At 38.8% G+C, this 23922-nt stretch overlaps 1 protein-coding gene across 1 annotated transcript in view; it reads left to right on the forward strand.

The window, feature by feature from the left end:
- The first annotated feature begins 231 nt into the window (after nucleotides 1–231).
- The window catches only part of CHM (CHM Rab escort protein), a 152671-nt gene continuing 128980 nt past the window's right edge, over nucleotides 232–23922 (forward strand). Inside the window, exons 1-2 of the mRNA XM_037166401.2 lie at nucleotides 232–288; nucleotides 23764–23830. Of these exons, the coding sequence (XP_037022296.2) occupies nucleotides 240–288; nucleotides 23764–23830 (116 nt within the window). The 5' untranslated portion in view covers nucleotides 232–239. The remainder of the gene's footprint in view (nucleotides 289–23763; nucleotides 23831–23922) is intronic.

The raw sequence follows: 23922 nt of genomic DNA on the forward strand, positions 1-23922 counted from the left end.
TTTTTTCTACCCCAAACCTCCAGGCTAAACGCGTTACTGCACTCAGCCTGGAAAATGAGCTGAGATTTTATCATGCATGTAATCATTTCAAATACAATGCTGTAGCCACCTACTTGGTTCCGCCACCCGAGAACTGCAATACCCATAATGCACTGTTTTCGTTTCCTGTTTCTACCAATGCAATGCCTAACTTGATCTCATTTCCACACGCATAGTCACATGATACGTTTCCTGTCAAGATGGCGGACAATCTCCCTTCGGAGTTTGAAGTGATCGTAATAGGGACGGGTATGTGGGGCTCTGGTACTTGCCGGACAGAGTATAGGAAGTCTGTCGGTTCCTACTTTGTGAGTCAGTGGCAAGGGTTGGCGAGAAATTCCAGGGGTTGAGCACTGGAGGGAGGACGGAAACGAAGTTTGGCAGTCTGGATGCAGAGCGGGATTTGGCAGCTCCAGGGAGGGGCTCGGGCCCGCTGTGTTTAGCGCCATTTGAGTAGGGGGTCGATCTGGTCGACGCGGAAGGCTGAGGTTGGTTGCTGCGGGCGATCCCTGTAATTGCGTTAGAGGGAGGTGGGTTTGCAGTGTTCTGAGAATAGAGGGTCGGGATTTTATCAATGGAGACGCCTTTGGCAGGACATGATTCCCTCCTTGTTGATTTCAAGGTGATACTTCCCATCATTCTGTCTCGCTATTTCATAGGGATTTTTCGTATATTTATATAATCCTAGGGTGCAGTGCAGCTCGGATACAACTGAGTCCTCAGTTTTGTTTTTTTTTTTTTTTAAAAGGTGCTCAGTTTTTACCCGTGTTCGTTTTAACTTACTAGGGCAAGGGAATGGATTCTTTTCTATTGTGTAAGTCTGGAGGATTGTCATTTTTGAGGTAGCCATTATTCTTGTTTTATGGTGCAGAAAGAAAGCATTCTGCTTTCTAACACCCACCTACCAACCCACAATAAGTGAGCTGAGGAGAACCTTCTGTGACTTCGAGTTCAGGTGTGTGATCTTGTCGTCCTCTTGTTTTCCCACCGTTTATTTTCCATCTTTTGCGGGGAGCCAAAACCCCTCTGCAATTTCTAGTTGACAAGTTCAACATGCAGCACTTGGCAGAAGACATCTGGCAGCAGCTGGCATTTTGTTTTCCTTAACAGTGTGAAGGGTGCGTTTGAGACGGGGTGAAATGGATTGTTGGGTGGGGTTTTCTCCTGTCTGCAGAATGTGGTAGGCCAGAGAAGCTCTGGTGGATGAGGCCTTTCGGGTGTGTCATTGGATTCAGTTTCTACTCTTTTCAAACAGTAGGAGCAGCCATGTTTCCAGGGCAGGAGTAAAAGCATAGCCGCCTAGTTTCCAATGCTTATTATTTGCCAGTCAATGCACTGAGCACTTTACAGGCTCTGTGGAATTCTCCCAACAACCTTGTTAGAGTAGGTATTCTCTACACTTGACAGAAGAGGAAAATGGTGTTTTGAAAGGTTGCAATTTGCTGAAGATCACAAAACTGATAAATTTCCAAAGGCCCAGCCCAGCCCAGAAGGCAAATCAATAGTTCTGATCTTCTGACTTAACTCATATTAATAGCAATAATTGGCAGAACTCAATTCTAGACCTTACTAGGCTATTGACTAGCTGTGTGAATTACTAGGGGTAGGCACTTAATCTCTCTGAGCTTCAGTTTCCTGGTTTTGGAATACAGGAAGGGTAAACTATGTAGTCTTTCTGGTGTTACCTAACCAAAAATTCTTTTATTCTAGTTACTCCTGGAGAATTGTTCTCAACACAGTAAGGTGGTGTTGATTCTATCCTGAAAACTACAGGGCTGCAGATAACCTTCCTGTAATTGCTATGAACAGATGTGGGAAGAAGCCAATAGACTATTCACTTTTTCTCTCCCGTCTGTCCTAACACTGAGAACAATATCCATTTGAGAGTAGTTGTGATACTAAACTTTGGTTCTATGTTACTCTTCTTCTTTTTTGTTACCAAGGAACTTGGGTGTTTTAAAAAATTTAATGGATCATTAAGTGATTTTTACCTTATCTCCATTCAAAATTAATTGATAACATTGCTCATTCTTATTAAATACTGTTCATTCCCATAATAAATATTCTACCTTGTGATTCAGTTCATAACATGGACTACTTCCTTTGTGTTGGAGAATGTTACGATAGAGTTAGGAAGATACTGTGAGTGATCCAGAAGATTGCATCAGGAGGGATCTGAAATCTGGCAAAATATGCATTTTAGACTTATTTCAGTGAGAGTGATGTTATTATTCAAAGTATTGGAAGAACTTATTTGAAGTTAATCCTAAAAATTAAGTTTTCCATAATCACTTAATGAACATTTCTGACTTCATCAAGAACAATGTTTAAGTTTATGAATTGAAGCTTTGTTTTTAGGTATGTCAAAGTGGAAAAATTGCATAAAAGTTATTTCCCAAAAATCATGATTCCAATAATTGCAATCATTACTTATAATTGGAATTACTTTTAATGTGTTTGGAATATTTCTTCTCTGAGATAGTTTGCTGAAAGCCATTCAAATATTTTTGCTTTACTAAATGTCTGAGCTTGAGTAAATCATAAGAAAAGCAGTGTTTCATAGATTCAGTTTTACTGACAAAAGTAGAATTAATGATGCATGTATCAGAAACATGAAGAAATATGCTAGGACGTGTAATTTTTTTCCCCAGCAGATTTAGTTCTAGTTAAAAAGTCATCAACAGAACAATTGGTGCATCAAGTCAAACCATCTATGGAAAGTATTTTAAATAACTTTGTTGATAAATTTGTGTTTCTTTTTTTTTGTTGTTTGTTATACTAAAAGGTTTTCCTTAAAATCATGTTTTGCAGAGATTATGGGAAAATAAAGTTTTGTCTGTATTTTCTGAGTTAAGTCCATTTCCTTCTGGTTACAAAATACAGGAAATATCTTTGCAACATCCAAAGGCAGAGGAATAAGAGAAAATACTTGAACCATGGAAAATATAGAGTAAATTAAATAGGGAAGGAGAATCAATTGGAGTCTTAAGGGAGAGGACAAAGATAGATATGTGATAAGTGTCTAGAAAGTGGCCTTTAGTTTGGGCACACAATTGTCATTTTCAGATGTTTCACAATTTCAAAAGGTATCTGAATGATAAGTTTTTGGATTATCATCCAAAAAATTAGAAGAGAAGCATTATTGGTTTCTGGTTAAAAATAGTCCCAGGGACATAATGCCTCCCTGAAGGTGACTTATCTGGCAACCAATGCAATCTGCCCTCTGTAGCAGGGCCAACTCAACAGAAGAGCAGGCAAGATGAAAGTTACGAGAGCCACGTGGTAATGTCAACAGGCTTCTTATGTAGGGGAATCCCTCTGGCTCTCACTTAGGGCATGTACATTCTTACTTTAGAAATAATTCTAGCCTTCCCAGAGTATCCTACTGGAAGATACAGGGGTTGGCATCAGCTTTTACAGAAGCTGTCTTTGGTGATGTCATGAGACATAAGTGACAGTTATATCCTTATGGGAAAGGGATGAGTCTAAGAGCTGAAAGGCAAACTTGCATTAAATGGCACGATGGCCTGGGGCCATTTAGTGTAGTGACAGACGTTCAATTTTCAGTGTTTTCCACCCACATTTACTGAAAACTTTGTCCCTGCCCTTGTGTAGTTTACTGTATTGCCTATTCTAAGCAACTCTGTGCCGTTGCTGACAGTTAGATCCTGAGAGCTACTCATAAACCAATGAGGGCTTTTCATTGAGTACTTCTTGCTTTCTGAAGGTGGCATAGAGATTCTGTCTGCATCCCTTTCCTTTCTAATGTACACCACATACATAATATTTTGGATTTCTTCTCCTATGATGGTTGTGGAGTAGGCTAACTTAATTTTTTTCTAGCAGAGCATAAACACATAAATCTTTTTAAAGAATTGTATCACTAAAGATTACGGGGAAGGAAATGAGATAACCAAAATAACACACATGGAAATTACAAGTAGTGTTGCTTCTAAATCCAGACTACCTTGCTAGATAGTTCTCAGCACAGTACAATACTGGATGTGGCAGCATGACACTGTGGGGCTCACTTGACCTTCCTGAGTGGCTTTTGGCAAATTACATAACCTCTTGGGACATCATTTTGTTCATCTGCAAAAGTGAGACATTTGGCCCTGGCTGGTGTAGCTCAGTGGATTGAGCATGGGCCTGCGTGCGAACCAGACAATCGCGGTTCGATTCCCAGTCAGGGCACATACCCGGGTTGCAGGCCGGTTCCCTGCAGGCCAGTTCCCAGCAGGGGATGCATGAAAGGCAACCATACATTGATGTTTCTCTCCCTCTCTCCTTCCCTTCCCCTCTAAAGATAAATAAATAAAATCTTAAAAAAAAAAGTGAGACATTTGAGTTAGTGACTTCTATGATACACATCTGCCAGCTCTGAAATTGATCATCGTGTGTGAATAATCATGACTCTGTGGAAAAGCCTAGATTCTGTATAATCCATATAATAAGTCAAGTCGTGTTTCATATACTTGACAAAATTTTCTATCCAAGTGGCTCATAAAAAAAAACCATTTTCTTGAAAATGATAAGCTGCTTTTACCAGGTAGGCAGTGCTGCTCTAGTATCTAATGTTGGTTGAGAATCAGAAACATCAAGGGAATTCCCTTTGGCCAGCAGCTCACTGCCCATAATGTCCTTATGTTGGGGGTGGAGTAGCTACACTTCTATAAATGTTGGGGGATGGGAATGTGGCAGGTGGTGTCATAGCAAGAGATACTCACCGAGTACCTGTTTGTGCCACACTGTGTGCCAAGTGATTTCCCTCACATGTTTGTCATTTGCTCCTCTACCAGGGGGCCAACATGTGGTTCTAACATCTCAGGATGTCCATACTTCCTCTGCTTGTATTTCCAAACATCTACGGACCTGTGGTCTACAGATTTGTTTTAAATTGCAAGGTGCCATCTGTTTTTGGCTCATGAAATCAATTCTAGCATTAAAAAAGGTGTAGAATAGAATATAACAGATTATATAACATGTAGTCAGGATGAGTATAGTTTTATGAAACAGTTCATATGTGTATAATACATCACTGTGTAAAATATACATATCTTTATGTGCAGGGTGGGGCAAAAGTAGGTTTATAGTTGTGACTGAAACAGTTTATTTTTTCTTTCTCTCTTTTTTTAAATTATAGAGGTACTCTCAATATTTTATTGGCTCATTTTATTTTATTTATTTATTTTTTAAAAGATTTTACTTATTTATTTTTAGAAGGGAAGGGAAGGAGAGAGGGAGAGAAATATCAATGTACGGTTGCCTCTCATGAATCCCCTGCTGGGAACTGGCCTGCAACCCAGGCATGTGCCCTGACTGGGAATCAAACTGCGATTGTGTGGTTCACAGGCCCATGCTCAGTCCACTGAGCTACACCAGCCAGGGCTGAAACAGTTTATTTTTGTATTATTTATTAATTATCACATTGTTTTCTATACAAACAACTGTAAACCTACTTTTGCCCCACCCTGTATATGTATACTCACATATACCTGTATATATTTAAAATATACAGAAAACCACGAAAGGGCACAAAGTAATAACAAGTGTTACCTCGGGAATGTATTGAATAGGGAAAGAATAGGGGTCTTAAATAGGGGTCTTTCACTTTTTACATCATATGTCTGTTCAGTTTGATGTTCTTAAACAAGCATTTATTACTTTCATTTCTTAAAGCACAGTTTTTAAAGCTGAAAGGAGTCCTGAGAGATCATCTAGTCCATCTGGAGACAGCGCCTACCATGCCCAAGGTCACAGACAGTAATAGATTTAGGACTCCCGACTCCCAATCTGGTTTCCATTAAAGTCTGCTGCCAGGGTAAATAACTGTCGTCAATGAATAACACTTTACCCGCCGCCTTTCCATATTTATCATTTCTAACCTTCACAACAACCTCATGAGACTATACTGATAAATGAAAAAAGTTCACAAAGAACTTTCTCAAAACTACCTACTAGGCTGTGTTGCCAGAGTAGCAGGACTGATTCCTACAAAGGATGGGAGGCACATTTCCAGGCTTCTGTGGGGCACTCTGGGCAGTTTCTAAGTTTTGCATAAACCTTCCCCTTGAATTGCAAATGTTCTTACTGCCTTTGTAAGGGTCCCTTTTTATTTCTTTTTTATTTTATTGTTTATGCTGTTACAGTTGTCCTACTTTTTCCCCCTTTGCCTGCCTCCACCAATCCTGCCTCCCACTTCTATGATCAGTCCCCTCACCATTGTCAATGTCCATGAGTCCTTCAAGTATGTTCTTTGACTAACCCCTTCCCCTTCTTTCAATCAGTGTCCATCTCCACCCTCCCCACTATCAGCTGTCAGTCTGCTCCATGATTCTGTGCCTCTGGTTCTCTTTTGCTCATTAGTATAGTTTGTTTATTAGATTTCTCTTTTAAGTGAGATCATATATGGTATTTGTCTTTCACCACCTGGCTTATGTCACTTAGCATAATTCCTTCCAGTTCCATCCATGCTGTTGCAAAGGGTAGGAACTCCTTTCTTTCTGCTGCGTAGTATTCCATCCTATAAATGTACTGCCGTTTCTTGATCCACTCATTTACTTGTGGGCATAGTAAATAGGGGTGTATAGGTTCTTTTGAATCGGCATTTCGTGATTTTTCAGATATATTCCCAGCAGTGGAATCTCTGGGTTAAAAGGCAGCTCCATTTTTAGTTTTCTGAGGAAATTCACATGCTTTTCCACAGTGGCTGCCTTAGTCTTCCTTCCTACCAACAGTGTACTAGGTAGGGTTCCCTTTTCTCCACAACCTCGCCAGCACTTATTGTTTGTTGACTTACTTTGACAGATGTGCAGTGACATCTCATTGTGGTTTTAATTTGCATCTCTCTGATGATTATTGGTGCTGAGCATCTTTTCATATGTCTATTGGTCATCTTTATATCCTCCTTACAGATGTATTTATTCCGGTCCTTTGCCCATTTTTAATTGGATTATTTGTCCTTTTGGTGTTGAGTCATTTAAGTTCTTTTTATATTTTGGAGATTAAACCCTTGTCTAAAGTATCATTGTCAAGTATGTTTTCCCATACAGTTTGTTCCCTTCTCATTTTGGTGGTTTTCTTTAGCTGTGCAGAGCTTTTTAGTTGGATGTAGTCCCATTTGTTTATTCTTTCCTTTATGTCCCTTTCCCTAGAAGATATATCAGCAAATATATAGCTATGTGAGGTATCTGAAATTTTACTGCTTATGTTTTCCTCAAAAACTTTTATGGTGTCACGACTTAAAGTACTTTATCACTTTTGAGTTTACTCTGGTGTATGGTATAAGGTGATGGTCAAGTTTCATTTTTTTGCATGTACCACCCCAGATCTCCCAACACTGTTTATTGAAGAGGCTATTTTTGCTCCATTTTATGCTCTTGTCTCCTTTGTCAAATATTAAGTGACCATAGAGACTTGGGTTTACTTCTGGGCTCTCTATTCTGTTCCATTGTCCTATGTGTCTGTTCTTACGCCAGTACCAAGCTGTTTTGATTACTGTGGCCTTGTAATATAGTTTGGTATATTGTGATCCCTCCAACTTTGTTTTTTCTAAAGATTGCTGTGGCTCTTCAGGTTTTTTTGTGGTTCCATATAAATTTTTGGAATATTTGTTCTAGACATGTGAGAAATGCCATTGGTATCTAAATGGGAATTATGTTGAATCTGTACATTACTTTGGGTGGTATGGGCATTTTAATGATGTTAATTCTTCCAATCCATGAACATGGTATATGCTTCCATTTATTTGTATCTTCCTCAGTTTTTTTTCTTCACTGTCCTATAGTTTTCTCACTGCAGGTCTTTTACCTCTTTGGTTAAAATTAGTAAGATTTCTGAGAAGAAGGAGTGATTATAGGAAGAGAAAGAAACAGCAGAACAGGGTGAGGCTCCTGCCTCTATAGGTTTTTAAAAACTTTTAAAAATAATTTTTATTGTACTTTTTTTCAATTACCATTTAGTCCCCTTATGGTCCCCTTTTATGCTTTCAGCCAGCATCCTGACAGCTGTAAGTGTGCCTGAGTGACACACCAGGTTTGAGGAGCTGCCTGTGGGAAATTGTGGACAGACCACCGCACCAGGCATTAGAGACTGACTTGAGCTCCGGCTTTGCCACTTACTATTCTGAAACCTTGGGCACCTTATTTCACCTTACCAAGTTTCCTTACATGGAAAACAGATATATGAATAGCCAGAAGAAAAGAGATAAGTCACATGGCTGTCCTTAAGATTTAATGTGATAGTATCTGTGGCCAGAGAAGTTGAAAGCCACTTGCTTCAGATCACACAGCCGGGGATGGGATCTGCATGTAGATCATAGGACAGGAGCTCTCCTGAATTTTCCTCTGTAGTATGCAGCCCCTCATCCTATGTCTCTCTGTCTGTCTGTCTATCTATCTATCTATCTATCTATCTATCATCTATTGGCCAGGGATGTCCAACCTGTGGTTCATGGCCCGCATGCAGCCCAGGGTGGCTGTGAATGCGGCTCAACACAAAATTGTGAATTTACATAAAACACGATGAGATTTTTTTGTGATTATATGGTGCAATGTATTTAATGTATAGCCCAAGACAACTGCTTTTTAAAAAGGATTTTTTAAATTTATTTTTAAGCAGAGGGGAAAGGAGGGAGAAGAGGAAGAGAAACATCATTGTGTGGTTGCCTCTCATGTGCCCCCCACTGGGGACTTGGCCGACAACCCACGGATGTACCCTGACTAGGAATCGAACTGGCAACCCTTTGGTTCACAGGCCGGCACTCAACCTACTGAGCCACACCTGCTGGGCCCCACTCTTCTTCTTCTTCCAGTGTGGCCCAGAGATGCCAGAAAGGTAGACATTCCTGATACACATTTGGGAGTTATTGCCAGAGGCAAACTATTTTACAGTTTAGGAATGAAAGTGGTATTTCAAAAGTCGTTTAGTTTTACAAATACTATACTCTCCTTATATTCCGTTTTGACATGTATGTATGCCATTTCCATAGTATAACGCAGTGATTGATACTGTGGCTTGGAAGTCAGACAGACTGGGACTGAATCAGCAATGTCTCTGTATTCTTTCATGTCCCAAGTTTCAGTGTTCTTGTCTCTGAATAGTGATTCCATGCCATAATTTCTGTAAGATGCTTAGTGGGTGCTCAGAAAATGTACTTGATTTTTATGGCCCATCATACCAGACAGGCGTGCTTCCCAGGAAGAAATCATGTTTTCCATGGAGAGCCCTAGGAAGACTCAGGTGTCTGAGTCATCTTCTTCTTCCTCTGCCCTCTGGCAGCTTGGTGGGGAAAACCATTCATTCATTCAGACACTGATTGGTTGGTTGGTTGGTTGGTTGGTTGAGAGCGGGTAGCAGGAGAGAGAGCAAACGAGAGAAAATTTGATGTGAGAGAGAAACCTTGATTGGTTGTCTCCTGTACATGCACCCAACTGGGGACTGAACCTGCAACCCAGACATGTGCCCTGACTGGTAGTTGAACCTGCAACCCCTCACTTAGCAGGATAGCACCCAACTAACTGAGCCACACTGGTCAGGGTAGGGAAAGATCTTTGTGTGTCTGTTACCCCTATTTCTATCTCTTTTTTTGTTTGGTGGTTTACAGCTTTTCTATTTTTTCTTTTATCTGTTTTGTTCAGCAGCTTGCATTATGTGTCATTTGTTTTATCTAAAGGTTTAGAACAAATTTATCTTATTTGGGAGCATAGTATGAAACTTTTTTTTTTATCCATGTAAGAATGCTGAAGGAGCTAAAGAAAGCCTAAACATTTTGCTGTCATGAAAACTGCTTTGCAATTCTTCGGTATTTATTGATGGAAGAGGGTGTATCTTCTGCTTTCAGTACCTAGAAAGGTAAAGGGAGTTATCCGACTTTAGAGAACACTCTCTGGAAGAGGCTTCCCCTTCCCTGTAAATCAGAAGCTTGAGCCAGTTCCTCAGAGACAGCCGCATCTCTAAGCAGAGTTCCCTCTGTAGCATCGTTCTCCTTTCCTGTGCCTTGTGTCCTCTTCTCCTTTTCTCCAGGAGAAGAAAGTTCTCAGGATGTTTTGGATAACCCAGGCTGTAGCCATTACAATCAAATGTGGCTGCTCACCATCACATTCTTTGAAACATTTCAAATTTCATAATTGATCTGTTACTCATGCGGAAGTATCTGCTATTCAGTTTCAGTGCAGTCTTTTAACTTGAAAGTTAGGCTGTGCTTGCTTGGCATGTGAATGGTTTTAGAAGTAAAATAGACTAAAAATCACCATCAGTTCCCAGTTGATATTTATATATATTGCAAAACTGTAGTAAAATTTGAAAACAATTTTCATTTTCATGAAAATAATAAGTATTGTATATTAAAGAGCCCTAACATCTCACAGGAGCTGCGTGAACTATGGAGGAGGCACTTTTATCATGTGGCCCCAGATCTGGTCCATGGCTTTCTTTTTTATTATAAACTGTCATAAATACAAATGAAATATGTGCATATATGTGTGAGGGTATGTGCTTTATTTATTTCAGTGAACAATAATAAAGTGCATGGCACATGTTTATGGTCCTGCTAAAGAAAAACATCACCTTAGAGTCTCCTTGGGTGACCACTGTCCACCACCTCCCCTTTTCTTCCCACTGATGTAGCCATTATGGTAAATTGTATTAATTGTTCCCTTGTTTTTTTAAGTGTGTTTATCACATATTTATGTGTCTGTAATCAGTACATTGTTAACTTTATCTGTTTTTAATGCTTGTCTAACTTTGGGAGTTCTACTCTGTATTATTTGTGTTGCTTTTGTTGATCTGGTTTATGCTTGCATGATTCATCTTTTTTGTACAGATGCATCTATTTGTACAGATGCACATAGTTGTACTTTCCTTACACACACACACACACACACACACACACACACACACTTCCACTTTAGTAGATTATGCCTATTGGCCAAAGTAATTCTATTTATTTGTCCTTGGTTTTTCAGATTTTCAAGCCCCGCCCTCAGGACATATATGATGCTATAAGCATATACCTTCATGACAAAATATGATCAGTCTGTACACACTGTTGTGAAACTTTTTCAGTGAATAATCTTCACTTTTCTATTCTGGTATATATTTTTTAGATTTATTTATTTATTTATCTTTAGAGGGGAAGGGGAAGGGGAGAGGGAGAGAAATATCAGTGTATGGTTGCTTCTCATGTGCCCCCTGCTGGGAACCAGCCTGCAACCCAGGCATGTGCCCTGACTGGGAATTAAACCGCAATCCTCTGGTTCACAGGCCTGTGCTCAATCCCCTGAGCTACACCAGCCAGGGCTATTCTGGTATATTTTTATCTCATATAGCAAACAGACCATATTTAACTTCCCGAAATCTTCCATTCCAAAATACTCTTCACAGCTGGTATGTACAAGCTTATGTTCCATCCCATTGCCTCAGGTTGGTCTGTAAGTCTGTTTTATTCTAACACACCATATTTTGCCATGTATAATGCATACTTTTTTGCACAAATTTTTGAGAGACAAATAAGGATGCACATTATACATGGGTATAATGATTACATACCACGGGCATAATAATAATTCTCTGTATAATGTGCATGAAAATGTGGGTGCACATTATACATGGGGAATACGGTATTTCCTGGCATGGCCTAGGTCTTTGGCAAATATTTACATTACTCAATAAAACTTTGATTACAACAGTTCGAGTTGATATAGTTTTCTTGATTTAGGTAAAAATCTCAGATATATCGTTCAATCTGTAAATGCTTGAATATCTAAAAGTTAATAGCTGTCATTTGAAAACATAACTTCATGCCCTTGTTTGCATTTTCAGTTTTTCATAAAGCATTTATCCGTGGTGTTTGCTCCAATGTTTCTTCTAGTTTAGTTTACATTTCTGAAATGATTTTTTTCTTTAATTTCTTCTTGAGTCATTTCACCCTTCTTTCAAATGTTCCTATTATCTAATCACACTTTTGACATTTTCTAATTCTGATTCATGTTGCTCTTTCAAAGCTTCTGTCATTTCCTTAACTTTTTAAAAAAATTTATTTACTTTTTATTGATTATGCCATTACAGTTGTTCTAGTCCCCCCTTCATTCCCCTCCACCCTACCCCCCCATCCCCACCATTACCCTCCCTTTAGTTTATGACCATGTGTCTCAAATTCTTTAGATTCTATATTTCCCATACTATTCTTGCCTCCCCATCAATTTTCTATCTACTGTTTATGCTACTTATTTTCTGTACCTTCTCCCCCCTTCTCCTCCTCCCACTCCCCTGTTGCTAACCCTCCATGTGATCTTCATTTCTATGCTTCTGCTCCTGATCTAGCTACCCTCCTAATTTGCTTTTGTTTTAGGTGTGGCTGTTAATAACTGTGAGTTTGCTGTCCTTTCACTGTTCATGTTTTTTTTTTAACTTCTTTTTCTTAGATAAGTCCCTTTAACATTTCATATAATAAGGGCTTGGTGATGATGAACTCCTTGAATTTGATCTTATCTGAGAAGCACTTTATCTGCCCTTCCATTATAAATGAAAGTTTTGCTGGATAGAGCAATCTTGGGTGTAGGTCTTTGGATTTCATGATTTAGAATACTTCTTTCCAGCCCCTTCTTGCCTGTAAGGTCTCTTTTGAAAAATCAGCTGACAGTCTGATGGGGACTCCTTTGTAGGTGACTGTCCCCTTAGCTCTTGCTGCTTCTAGGATTCTCTCCTTCATTTGAATCTTGGCTAATGTAATGATGATGTGCCTTGGTGTGTTTCTTCTTGGGTCCAACTTCTTTGGGACTCTCTGAGCTTCCTGGATTTCCTGGAAGTCTATTTCCTTTGCCAGATTGGAGAAATTCTCCTTTATTATTTGTTCAAATAAGTTTTCCACTGGTGGCTGTTCCTTTCCCCCTTCTGGTACCCCTATAATTCGGATGTTGGAGGGTTTAAAGATGTCCTGGAGGTTCCTAAGACTCTCCTCATTTCTTTGAACTCTTGCTTCTTGATTCTTTTCTGTTTGGCCATTATTTGCTTTCTTCTGGTCCACTCCATTGATTTGAGTCCCAGTTTCCTTTTCATCGCTATTGGTTTCCTGTGCAATTCCATTCATTTCAGTTAGTTTCACCTTCATATGTTTGTCTAATTTGTGGCTATAATCAACCAGTTCTGTGAGGATCCTGATGACCAGTGTTTTAAACTGTGCGTCTGAGAGTTTTGCTATTTCTTCATCGCTTAGATCTATGGGCTCTGGGGCTTTGAGATATTCTTGCGCCATTTTTGGTCTGTCCGTGCCCTTTAAGCGTGAGAAGTGGCGCCTTGGACTCCCAGGTCGCTGGTTTGTGACGCTGCATGTGGGGGCGTGGTCAGAGCGGGCAAATGGCGGCACCCTCTGCCGTTTCGCGCTGTTGTGTGAGGAGCAGAGCCTTAGGTGGTTCCGCTGGGCCGGGCCACTCAGAGTCGCTGGGTTATGACGCTGCATGTGGAGGTGGGGTCAGAGCAGGAAAATGGCGGTACCCTCCGCTGCTTCTTGCCACTGGGGCCCGCTGGGTCCTGTCCAATCGCCCACTTCCTCGCTTGTCTATCTGCGCAGGAAAGTGCGACCACAGTGAGATCTCGGCTCTGCTCCCTCGCTGTTTCCCTGCGGTCGCTCGCTGGGTCGCTCAGTAGGTCCAACCTTGCGCCTGGGTTCCGCGCGCCTGAGACCGTCTGACCGAGTTTTCCTGTGCAACCCTGCTCCGCCAGCTGCTGGTTTTGCCCCTCTTACTAGTCAGGCTGAAGAATTTGTTGTTATCAGACTTCCGAAAAGTTCAATTTTCTGTGTTCTGGCTGTGTTTTCTGTTGCTAATATTTAGTTGTTTCTAAACTTGGTTGTGTAAGAAAGCACGGCGTCTCCACCTATGCCTCCATCTTGGCGGAAGTCCTCCTTAACTTTTTAAAAAGTTTTTATTGATTTTTTGCAGAGAGGAAGAGTTGGGGGAGAGAGAGAAACATTAATTTGTTGTTCACTTAGTCATGCATTTATTAGTTGGTTCATGTATATGGCCTGACCCAGGATCAAACCTTCAACCTTGGCACATTGGAAGGATGCTCTGATCAACTGAGTTACCGGCCAGGACTTCTTAATTTCTTTTAGCTTATATTACTATAATTAAATTGTGGTTTTCATCTGATTTGCAAGTATGTCTTCTTGGTTTAGTTCACTCCCTAGTCTGTGTTTTTTTTTTTTTCTTCTGTACGACGAATGGGATTCAGCCAAGTTCCTTTTGGATTGCTCATTTTTAGTAAAGCAAGTTATTCATGTGTGGGTTGTTTCTGTGCTTTCTATTTTATTTCAGTGATATATATGTCTGTTTTTGTAGCAGGACCATACTGTTTTGAGTACTGTAGCCTTGTAGTATGGTTATTAATCAAGGAGTTGGAAATGTCCAGCTTTGTTCCTCTTCAAGATTTCTTTGGTTGAGGTCTTTTGTGGTGCCACACAAATTTTAGAATTCTTTGTTTTAGTTCTGTGAAAAATGCCATTGGCATTTTGATAGGAATTGCATTGAATTTGTAGATTGCTTTGTGTATTACAGACATTTAACAATATTAATTCTTCTAGTCTCTGAGCTTGGTAGGCATATATTTCCATTTCTTTGTGTCTTCTTCAATTTCTTTCATCAGTAACTTATAATATTCAGAGTACAGGTCTTCCACATCCTTGATTAAATTTATTCCTAGGTATCATATTATTTTTGATGCAGTTGTAAATGTTTTTTTTCTTAATTTAGCTTTTTCTGAGCTTGATATTAATGTATAGAAACACCACGATTTCTGTATTTTAATTTTGTGTCTTGTGGCTTGACTGAATTCATTTCTTCTAATAGTTTTTTGTGGAGTCCTTGGGGTTTGCTGCATCTAGTAATGTCATCTGAAAATACTGATAGTTTCACTTACTCCTTTCTAATTTAGATGCCTTTTATTTCATTCTCTTGCCTCCATGGCTTAAGTGAGCATGACCCAGGGCTCCCATGGTTCCATGCGGGAACTGTCTGGTAGGGCCAGCTGGAGATGGTGCAGGTGTGGTCTGGCGGGTGTTCATCAGTGTGCTGGGACTGTGCTGGGGGTCCTTTGCAGGCCTGTGAAAGTGCCTGGGCCAGTGCTCCCACCTGTGCTCTTAAGGTGAAAGGACAATGCAAAACAAACAAAACACCCAAGATGGGCACCTGCAGGTACCTTTGATTCTATAGAGAGATCCACCAGGCCCTGATGTTTGGCAGACCATGTGGGGTGAGTCAATGGATTTCTTTGTGCATGGAACCCTCAGGGGTGTCCCTTCCTACTGCAGGTCAGTGCATCACCATGTCTCCATGTCTCCTGTCCTTACCTCTGTGGTCCTTGTATCATTTATTGTGCACAAGCTGTTTAATCAGCCCTCCATATTTTAGGGCGGATTGCTCTCTGTGTATGCTTGGGGTGTCACTGGGCGGGGGGAGTTGAGGTCAGGGACTTCCTACATGGCCATCTTAGATCCATCCCTCCGTCTTTTAAGTTCAATTCATTTGCCCAAGAACAGAAACCAAGTTTTGATTTGGCATTCACATTTGCCTTTGAGAACTTGTAACAAACTTTATGGGTCACTAATTTCAAGCCCTTCATTTATCTCTAAGGATATTGACAAGGAAGCTGATTTTCAGAGAATTTAAGTAACTGTTCAGCTATTTAGTATAAACCTGAAAACAAGAATCCAGTTTTCCTGACACTTAGTTCAGTGCCCTGAATATTAAAATAGTTTTCTTGTTATTAGACACTCCAAAAAGCTCATACTATATGAATTTTAAAAAATTAACATGAAGTTTGCTAGTAAATATTTTAATAGTATTATATTTTCTAAAGTTCCAAAAATTACATAGATATTAATAACAATATTTTCTATGAGGAAGAAGTCCATAGATATTAATTTACTACATTTACTAATATGTTTTTTTTTTGTTGGTCAAAGTTAATAAAAATAATTGTCCATGTAAAACCAGTGTTTTTATCTGTATGTCTTGGTAGTCCCCTAGGCTGTTCACTGGCAGTTTTTCTTTCTTTTTAAGGTGATTGCTACAAAGTAAATACAAGATCTAAACTTTTCATTTAGAATTTGATAGGAATAAACAAACCTATTTGAATTTGGGTAGGAATTCAGTTTCTGCCTCATTTCCTGATTTTTTTTTTGGAGTGCCTATGACATGAGTTAAGTATATAGCTTTACATGAGTTAAGTATATAGCTTTACATTGCTCATTCTAGTCAGTTCGCTACCTAATGTGATTTATGGTTTGTTAAGGATGGTACCAAAAGTCCTGTACAGAGTGTTGTTTAAGTAATTAAAGGCTGTGGCTCTCTAAGAGCTTGTTGTAGTGACATTTTTCCTTGCTAGTAATTCTTTGTTTTTTCCTAAAGAAGTTGTTCTTTATTTAAAAAAAAGTCACAGTAAATTTTCTAGTTCTCTGTAATTTTCTTTCCATTTTGGTCTTCGCCAGTTATAAATAACACATGAAATGACTTTTCAAAGTAGAAAGCAGGACTCCATTTTGAAATGTTCTGTAACATAAAGAGTGATTTATGGTTTCACATGATTTAGGCTGAAAGCTCTCAGGCTTTGCCAGATCATCAAAGCCCTGTCAGGGGAATCTATTACTTATTGTTTGATATGCTGGGAGCAGTGTAAGTACTTTATTTTATGTTTATCTTACACAAGTACAGTGGTAGGAAAAATCAATTCCAGATACTAATACAGTTTTAAATATAGATTATAGAGAACTGATCTAAATGTTGTAGTTGTAAATGATGAGGTTTAACATTAAGAATTTGGGTTACAAGGCCATTTTGAAAAAAATGAATGAATTTTCATGCCAATAAAATGTTTTCAGTTCATGTTCTTGAAAATGTTGATATCATTCCTTTTTGGTCCTGATTTTACATCCATGTTTTATTTAGACAGGTTTGGAAAATTGCAGACAGTTGGGACTCTATATGTTCATTTCTTATAGGATCATATAACATTCTGGACATTTTTTTCTAGCTGTCAAGTTTATAACGGAATCTGAGGAGGGCAGGAAGTAACACCTCAGTTTTCCCAGTACAAACTGTTATGAAATGCTAATTTAATACTTACTATTTACCTGTGTTTTATAAAAATGAGTTGCCAGTAAAAATTGTTCATCTTGCATCAGAATTCTGCATTTTTCCTTTAATCCTTTGGTAGACTTATTTGATACAGCTTGACTAACATATTTCATAATCACATTTAATGTGAAATGTGTAAATGATATTAAGTATTTGATGAACTTCTATAGTATACAGAGAGAAAAGACCTGGAGTATTTAAATTTGTTGGTTGATCTTTGATGATAATTTCAGTAAATATTAAACAAGTGATAGTTTTTTCCTTGAAAGAACTAATCTTATTGGAATAGGAAGAGAATGGAATAGAACCAACATTTATTGAATGTCAGTGACATGCTACAAGGTGTTTTATAAAATTTTGTACTTATTCCTTTTTCCACTCCTATGAGATGTATAATTGGCCCCATATTACTCACATATTACACAGTGCATTTCCAGTGTGAGACTGTGTGATTTTACCCGGATCAAGGTTGTGTGCTTCTAACTCATGTATGGCTTTTCCTAGTGGTAGAGAGTATATAATTCATTGCAAGCCTATATATATTTCCTATAAATGCCCTCGCAAGAATGGTGGGTGGATTTGAGTAATGATTGTGAAGTAGTTAACTTTTTATCCTGACAAGTGTTAAAAAATGGTTTTGTTTTGAAATTAGTCAAATGCTATTAGATTGTTAAAAAGTGACTTGAAATCAGTTTAAAATGCTGTTAAACTGGCTTATATATACCAATTAAAAAAACAAGCAGTTATTTTACTTCTTTTCCTTAATTATCAATAGGACCACAAAATTTAAGGATAGTAATTTTGTTTCCAAACAAGAATTTAAAAAAAAACTCTGGCATTTATTTTTTACGGTTTTATTTATTTATATTTAGAGAGAGGGGAAGGGAGGGAGAAAGGGGGGGAGAAACATTAATGTTTGAGAGATACATCAACCAGTTGCCTCTCACACACACCCAACTGGGGACCTGCAACCCAGGCATGTGCCCTGACTAGGAATTGAATCAGTGACCTTTCGGTTTGCAGGCCTGCACTCCATCCACTGAGCCACACCAGCCAGGGCTAACCCTGACATTTAAAGTTCAGATTTAATGCAAGTTCATCCTTAATTCTGTGAATAGAATTGTTTTTCTGAGAAACTGGTTTCACAGTGCTGCTTTTCTCGCTAAAACTTTTTCAAGACATCCTGTTGCTTCACAGTTGGGCTCCAACTACTGGGTTTTTTTTTAATTATTTATTTTTATTGTTTATGCTATTACAGTTGTTCTGACTTTTTTCACTTTCCCTGCCTCCACCCAGCCCCACCCACCCCACTCCCTAAGTCGGTCCCCATATTGTTGTGCATGTCCGAGGGTTGTGCATAAATGTTCATTGTTAATCCCTTCACCATCTTTCTTCCTGTCCCCCTGCCCTCTGTCCTTTCCTGCACCCATCAGCCTATTCCACATATCCATGCATCTATTTCCAGGTTGTTCTTCAGTGTATTATGTTCACTAGATTCCATATATGAATGAGATTATGTGGTATTTATCCTTCACTGACTGGTTTATTTCACTTAGCATAATACTTTCCAGGTCCATCCATGTTGTCGCAAAGGGTAAGATTTCCTTCCTCTTTACAGCCACATAGTATTCCGTTGTGTAGATGCACCGCAGGTTTTGTATCCATTCATCTACTGATGGGCCAGTTGGGCTGTTTCCAAATCTTGGCTCTTGTAAATTGCAAAGCTATGAACATAGGGGTGCATATATGAGGTCTGTCCAGCCATTGTTTGTATAACAAGAATGGTTTGCACAACATCGATGTAACTGGCAGGCAAGGAGAGTAGACTGGAATGCGCATGTGTGAACAATGACAACTTCATTGTACTAGTCAGTGGGGGTGGTAGATGCCATTGAGTGAGCATGTGTTCTGTGTGGGCATCACATTCAAAATGACTGAGTGGTAGAGCAACAGATCTGCATCTAATTTTGCATAAACTTGAACATTACCCAGGGGAAAATATTCGGATGATTCAGAAGGCTGCAGCTATGGGCAACTGGTGATGGGCTGTTTCATCATGACAAAATGCCTGCTCATGCATCATGTCTTATGCAGTTTTTTGGCAAAACCTCTAATCACCCAGGTGACTCAGGTCCCCTACAGCCCAGATTTGGTGCCCAGTGACTTCTGGCATTTCTCAAAACTAAAATCACTTTTGAAAGGGAAGAGATTTCATACTGTTGATAAGATTCAGGAAAACTTGACAGGGGCAGCTGATGATAATTGGGAGAATTGTGTGAGGTCCCAAGGTGCCTCCTTTGAAGGGGACTGAGACATCATTGTCCTATGTACAGTGTTTCTTGTATCTTCTCCAATAAATGTCTGCATTTTTCATATTACGTGGCTGGATACCTTCTGGACACACCTCGTATTTTTTTGTATTAGTGTTTCAGGATCCTATAGATATATTCTCAGAAGTGGAATTGCTAGGTTGAACAGGGGTTCCATTTTTAAATTTTAAAGGACACTCCACACTGTTTTCCGCAGTGGCCGCACCAGACTGCATTCCCATGAACTGTGCATGAGGGTTCCCTTTGCTCCACATCCTATTCAATAGGTGTTTTACTTCATTGGTTAAATTTATTCCTAGGTATCTTTTTTTAGTTGTTGTTACAATAGTAAAAGGAATTGGTTTATTAGTTTCTTTTTCTGATAGCTCATTATTGATGTATTAAAATTCCATTGATTTCTGGGTATTAATGTCATATTATGCTACTTTGAAGAATTCTTTTATTAGGTCTAGTAGTTTTTGGTGGAGTCTGTAGGTTTTTCTGTGTACAATATCATGTCATCTGTGAACAATGACAGATTTCCTTTCTCCTTTCCAATTTGGATGCCTTTTGTTTCTTCTCCTTGTCTGATTATTGTGGCCAACATTCCACAACTATGTTGAATAAGTGTGTCCAACCACTGTTTTTGAACATCACCTTTTGGTTCTCTCTTCCTTCAACTTTTAACACAGGAGTAGTCCCTTCCACTGTCTTTTTTCCTTCTACATTTTCCTTCTTTGACATTCTTCAGTTGGGTTGTTATAGATCCTGAAATATCCACCTGGTGTCCACTGCTCTCTGTAGTTTTCCATGAGGCCCTTCTACGGAAGGAATGTTTCTGTCCATTGTGTTTCTATAACAGTTTTAATTATATTGATTATTTTAATCAATTTATATTTGTGTTTTTTACACTCTGAGCTCTTTTAGGCTAGGAATGGCCACAATCTTAGCTTTTTTCCCTTAACCACGTATCACAGTCTGCTCCATGTGTTTCCCCCACTCTCCATTTTTTCTTTCTCCTTTTCTTTCCTTCAAAAAATATTTACAGAGAAACGACCATGGGCCTCCTCCATTCAAGAACTGAGGGTTTATTCAATAGGTGGAAAGAAATACGAAATCTTGGCCAGGAACATATTACTAATTGCATTATTAGACTGTTGTTTTAATCTTTCTAAGCATGAAGTTAACAGGTCTGTTTGTCATAGGAATAGCCTATCCATTTTATAGACTTGTGGGGATGCCTGGATGGAAGTATTGAGGGAAAACACAAATGATAGTCATTTTGGTTTTATGTAATTTGGACTCCAGTCATGATGCGTACTGAAATCCACTCTTGGCTTTGCTCTGTCAGCAGAGACTTGACTTCTGACAGCGTAGATCCCAGCCGTGGAAATACCCACATGCTAACCACATGTGTATGTGCCTATACAAAGTAACAGCCTAATTTGGGCCTAATAGAGGAGAGTGATTTTATTATTGTTTGCCACTGGAGTGTGCATCTGGCAAAAAATAGGTGTATGGAGTGGTGTTTGTATGACATGTAGTAATTTAAAAATATCCTTTTGAAGAATAATAAAGGTAGATAGGGCTTATAGAGCAAGTACCCTGAATAATTTTGGTACAATAATGACTGAATAATCCTATGAGGTGAATGGTGGTACTCTCATTGATGAAGAAACAAAGGCTCAGAGAAGTCAGGTGATCTGTCTGAGGACACACAGCTGCTTAGGCAGAAAAACTAAGATTCAAGTGTAGGTCTCTCTGCCTGAGACCATAGGCATTGCATTGTGTTGCCATCTGCCCTTACATCTTCATTCTTAGACTCATGTCTAGGTTGGAGAGAATGAATTTACCATAGCAATTTGAACTGGAGATAGCAAATTACCGAATTACTTGATCTTTGGCAAGTTATTTAACCTTTCTCATCCCATTTCTCACATGGATAATACTGCCTGCCTCCCAGGGTTATAATGATGAATAAATGAGATGATGTGTGTGAATATACATTGTGAACTGTAAAATCCTTGTGCTAATTAATGTTTGGTAATGTACTATTAATGCTGTCATTATTACACACCTGAACATACTAGTTCCACTTCCTGAATATTTTTTTGCTGTTGTCCTTTTTAATTAAGCTGCACAGCAGTTTTTCAAGTACCTTAGTTGTTGCTTTTCATTAATAAGAAGTTATTTCTTCAGGTGTCAAAAGTCCAGATAGTCAAAATTAAAAGACATTAGAGCAATGCAATTGTAACTGTATGAAGAAGTATGCTTAACTGTTGAAAACTTCTCTTTCTGTGTCCTGTTTCCTTGAACACCACAAATTCTCACTGTTTTTCCTTTGAATTATAGTCAAAGTCAAAGCTTTTTTTAAATAACAGAAAATGGAAGATTTAAAAAAATATTTTATTTATTTATTTTGTTAGAGAGAGGGGAAGGGAGGGAGAAAGAGGAGAGAAACATCATGTGGTTGTCTCTCATGCGCCCCCTACTAGGGACCTGGCCCACAACCCAGACATGTGCCCTCACTGGGAATTGAACCGGCAACCCCTTTGGTTTGCAGGTCGGTGCTCAATCCACTTAGCTACACAACCCAGGGCTCAACGTTGAAACTTTATGATGACTTATTTCTAGTAGTTGATGTTTAATGGTCGTATATAGTATGTGTGAGTAGACCTTCTTTTCAAAACCAAGCAATTCCCACAAAGTATTCACCACTGGGAACTCTAGTCTTTTGTGAATGCAGTTGGAGCTTGTGTTTAATGTGGTTTCTAACTAGAGATTGACTATGTCAGTTGCTTCCATATGCATATTTCTTTTCACATAAAGAAGATAACTGTTCCATTTTTGTGACATTCTTGATTCATAGTGCATAGTTTAATTCCTTGCCAAAAGAGTGGTGCTATTTCTCGTCTGGTAGGTAAAAATCCAAGAGGATCAGGGTGCTTTCATCGCAGTGAAAAAGTCAGTAGTAGAACTATAGAATTGTATTAAGCTTTCAAAACATGCTTTTTTAGTGTGCCTGACAGGAAAAAGTTATTCTCTATTGAAATGGCAGATCTTAGGAAAAGAAATTATGGGAAAGTCTTGAACTTACAACATATAAGGTATTAAGTAGTTGATGTACCTGAGATCTGGTTTTTAAAAAAGATTTTATTTATGTATTTTTAGAGAGAGAGGGAAGGGATGGAGAAAGAGAAGGAAAGCAACATCAATGTGAGATTGCCCTGGGTTTCCCCCTACTGGGGACCTGGCATGCAACCCTGGCCAGGGAATCCTACCAGTGACTCTTTGCTTTGCAGGCCAGTGCTCAATCCATTGAACCACAGCAGCTGGATAAACACTTGATTTTTTAAAGTTCTAAAGTCATTATCTTTGGTAACATTTGATTTTGAGGGTAGTGAGACTAGTAATATATATCTCCACTTATGCTAACCAGTTTTATGGTGTGGCCTAATTTGATTCCAGAACAGTAATGTTCTTTTCAAACTTGTATTACCCAGAAAGCAAAATAGTGCATCTTGTAAATGGTCTGTCTGTTTTTAAACTAGCTAAGCCATTGCTTAAATGAATGTATGCTATTCCTCTCCAGGTATTGTGGCTTTGGAGTTAGATTTGGGTTTAAATTTCAACTCTAGAACTTTTTTTAAAGATTATATTTATTTTCAGAGGGGAAGGGAAGGAGAAATACAGGGAGAAAAACATCAGTGTGTGGTTGCTTCACACGTGGCCCCCACTGGGGACCTGGACTGCACCCCAGGCATGTGCCCTGACTGGTAATCAAACCAGTGACCCTTTGGTTCTCAGGCTGGTGCTCAATGCACTGAGCTACACCAGTCAGGACTCAACTCTAGTACTTTTTAATTTTCTTAAGTATTGGGTAACAAGTTAACATTTCTACCCTAGTTTCTTCTTAATCTTTAAAATGTGTACACACATGCTCTCAGTTCAGTTGAGAAAGTCAGATAGCTAGTGTGTGAGCAGAGTTCCTAATAACGAAGTGCTGTATGAACAATATTTTGACAGTTCTTCATTTATAGTAATTTGCTGATAAAAAGCATTTAAGTACTTGGTTTTAAAAAATATCTCTCAAACATAATAAAATTTGCAGCATTAGTAGTTTAAGAAGCATCCAATGACATAATAATATACACATTATAGTTTAGAGTATAAAGATGAGCTTATTTTGTTAAACTCTTCTTTACAGCAATGGCATGAATTGAACATTTTATGTTACATATATATATTTTCTACATTCTAAATGATATAGGTGTGTATTTTTATAGGTTTGCCCGAATCCATCATTGCGGCTGCATGTTCAAGAAGTGGCCAGAGGGTTCTGCATGTTGATTCGTAAGTTTATCAATGATAGCATTTAATACTTCCTAAATATCTCTGTACAAAAATGAAAAAATTAAATAACACATGTGTGCATATATATGTAT

Source organism: Artibeus jamaicensis, unplaced genomic scaffold, assembly GCF_021234435.1.
Source record: "Artibeus jamaicensis isolate MK-2021 breed Jamaican fruit bat unplaced genomic scaffold, CSHL_Jam_final contig_241, whole genome shotgun sequence".
Taxonomy (NCBI): Eukaryota; Metazoa; Chordata; class Mammalia; order Chiroptera; family Phyllostomidae; genus Artibeus; species Artibeus jamaicensis.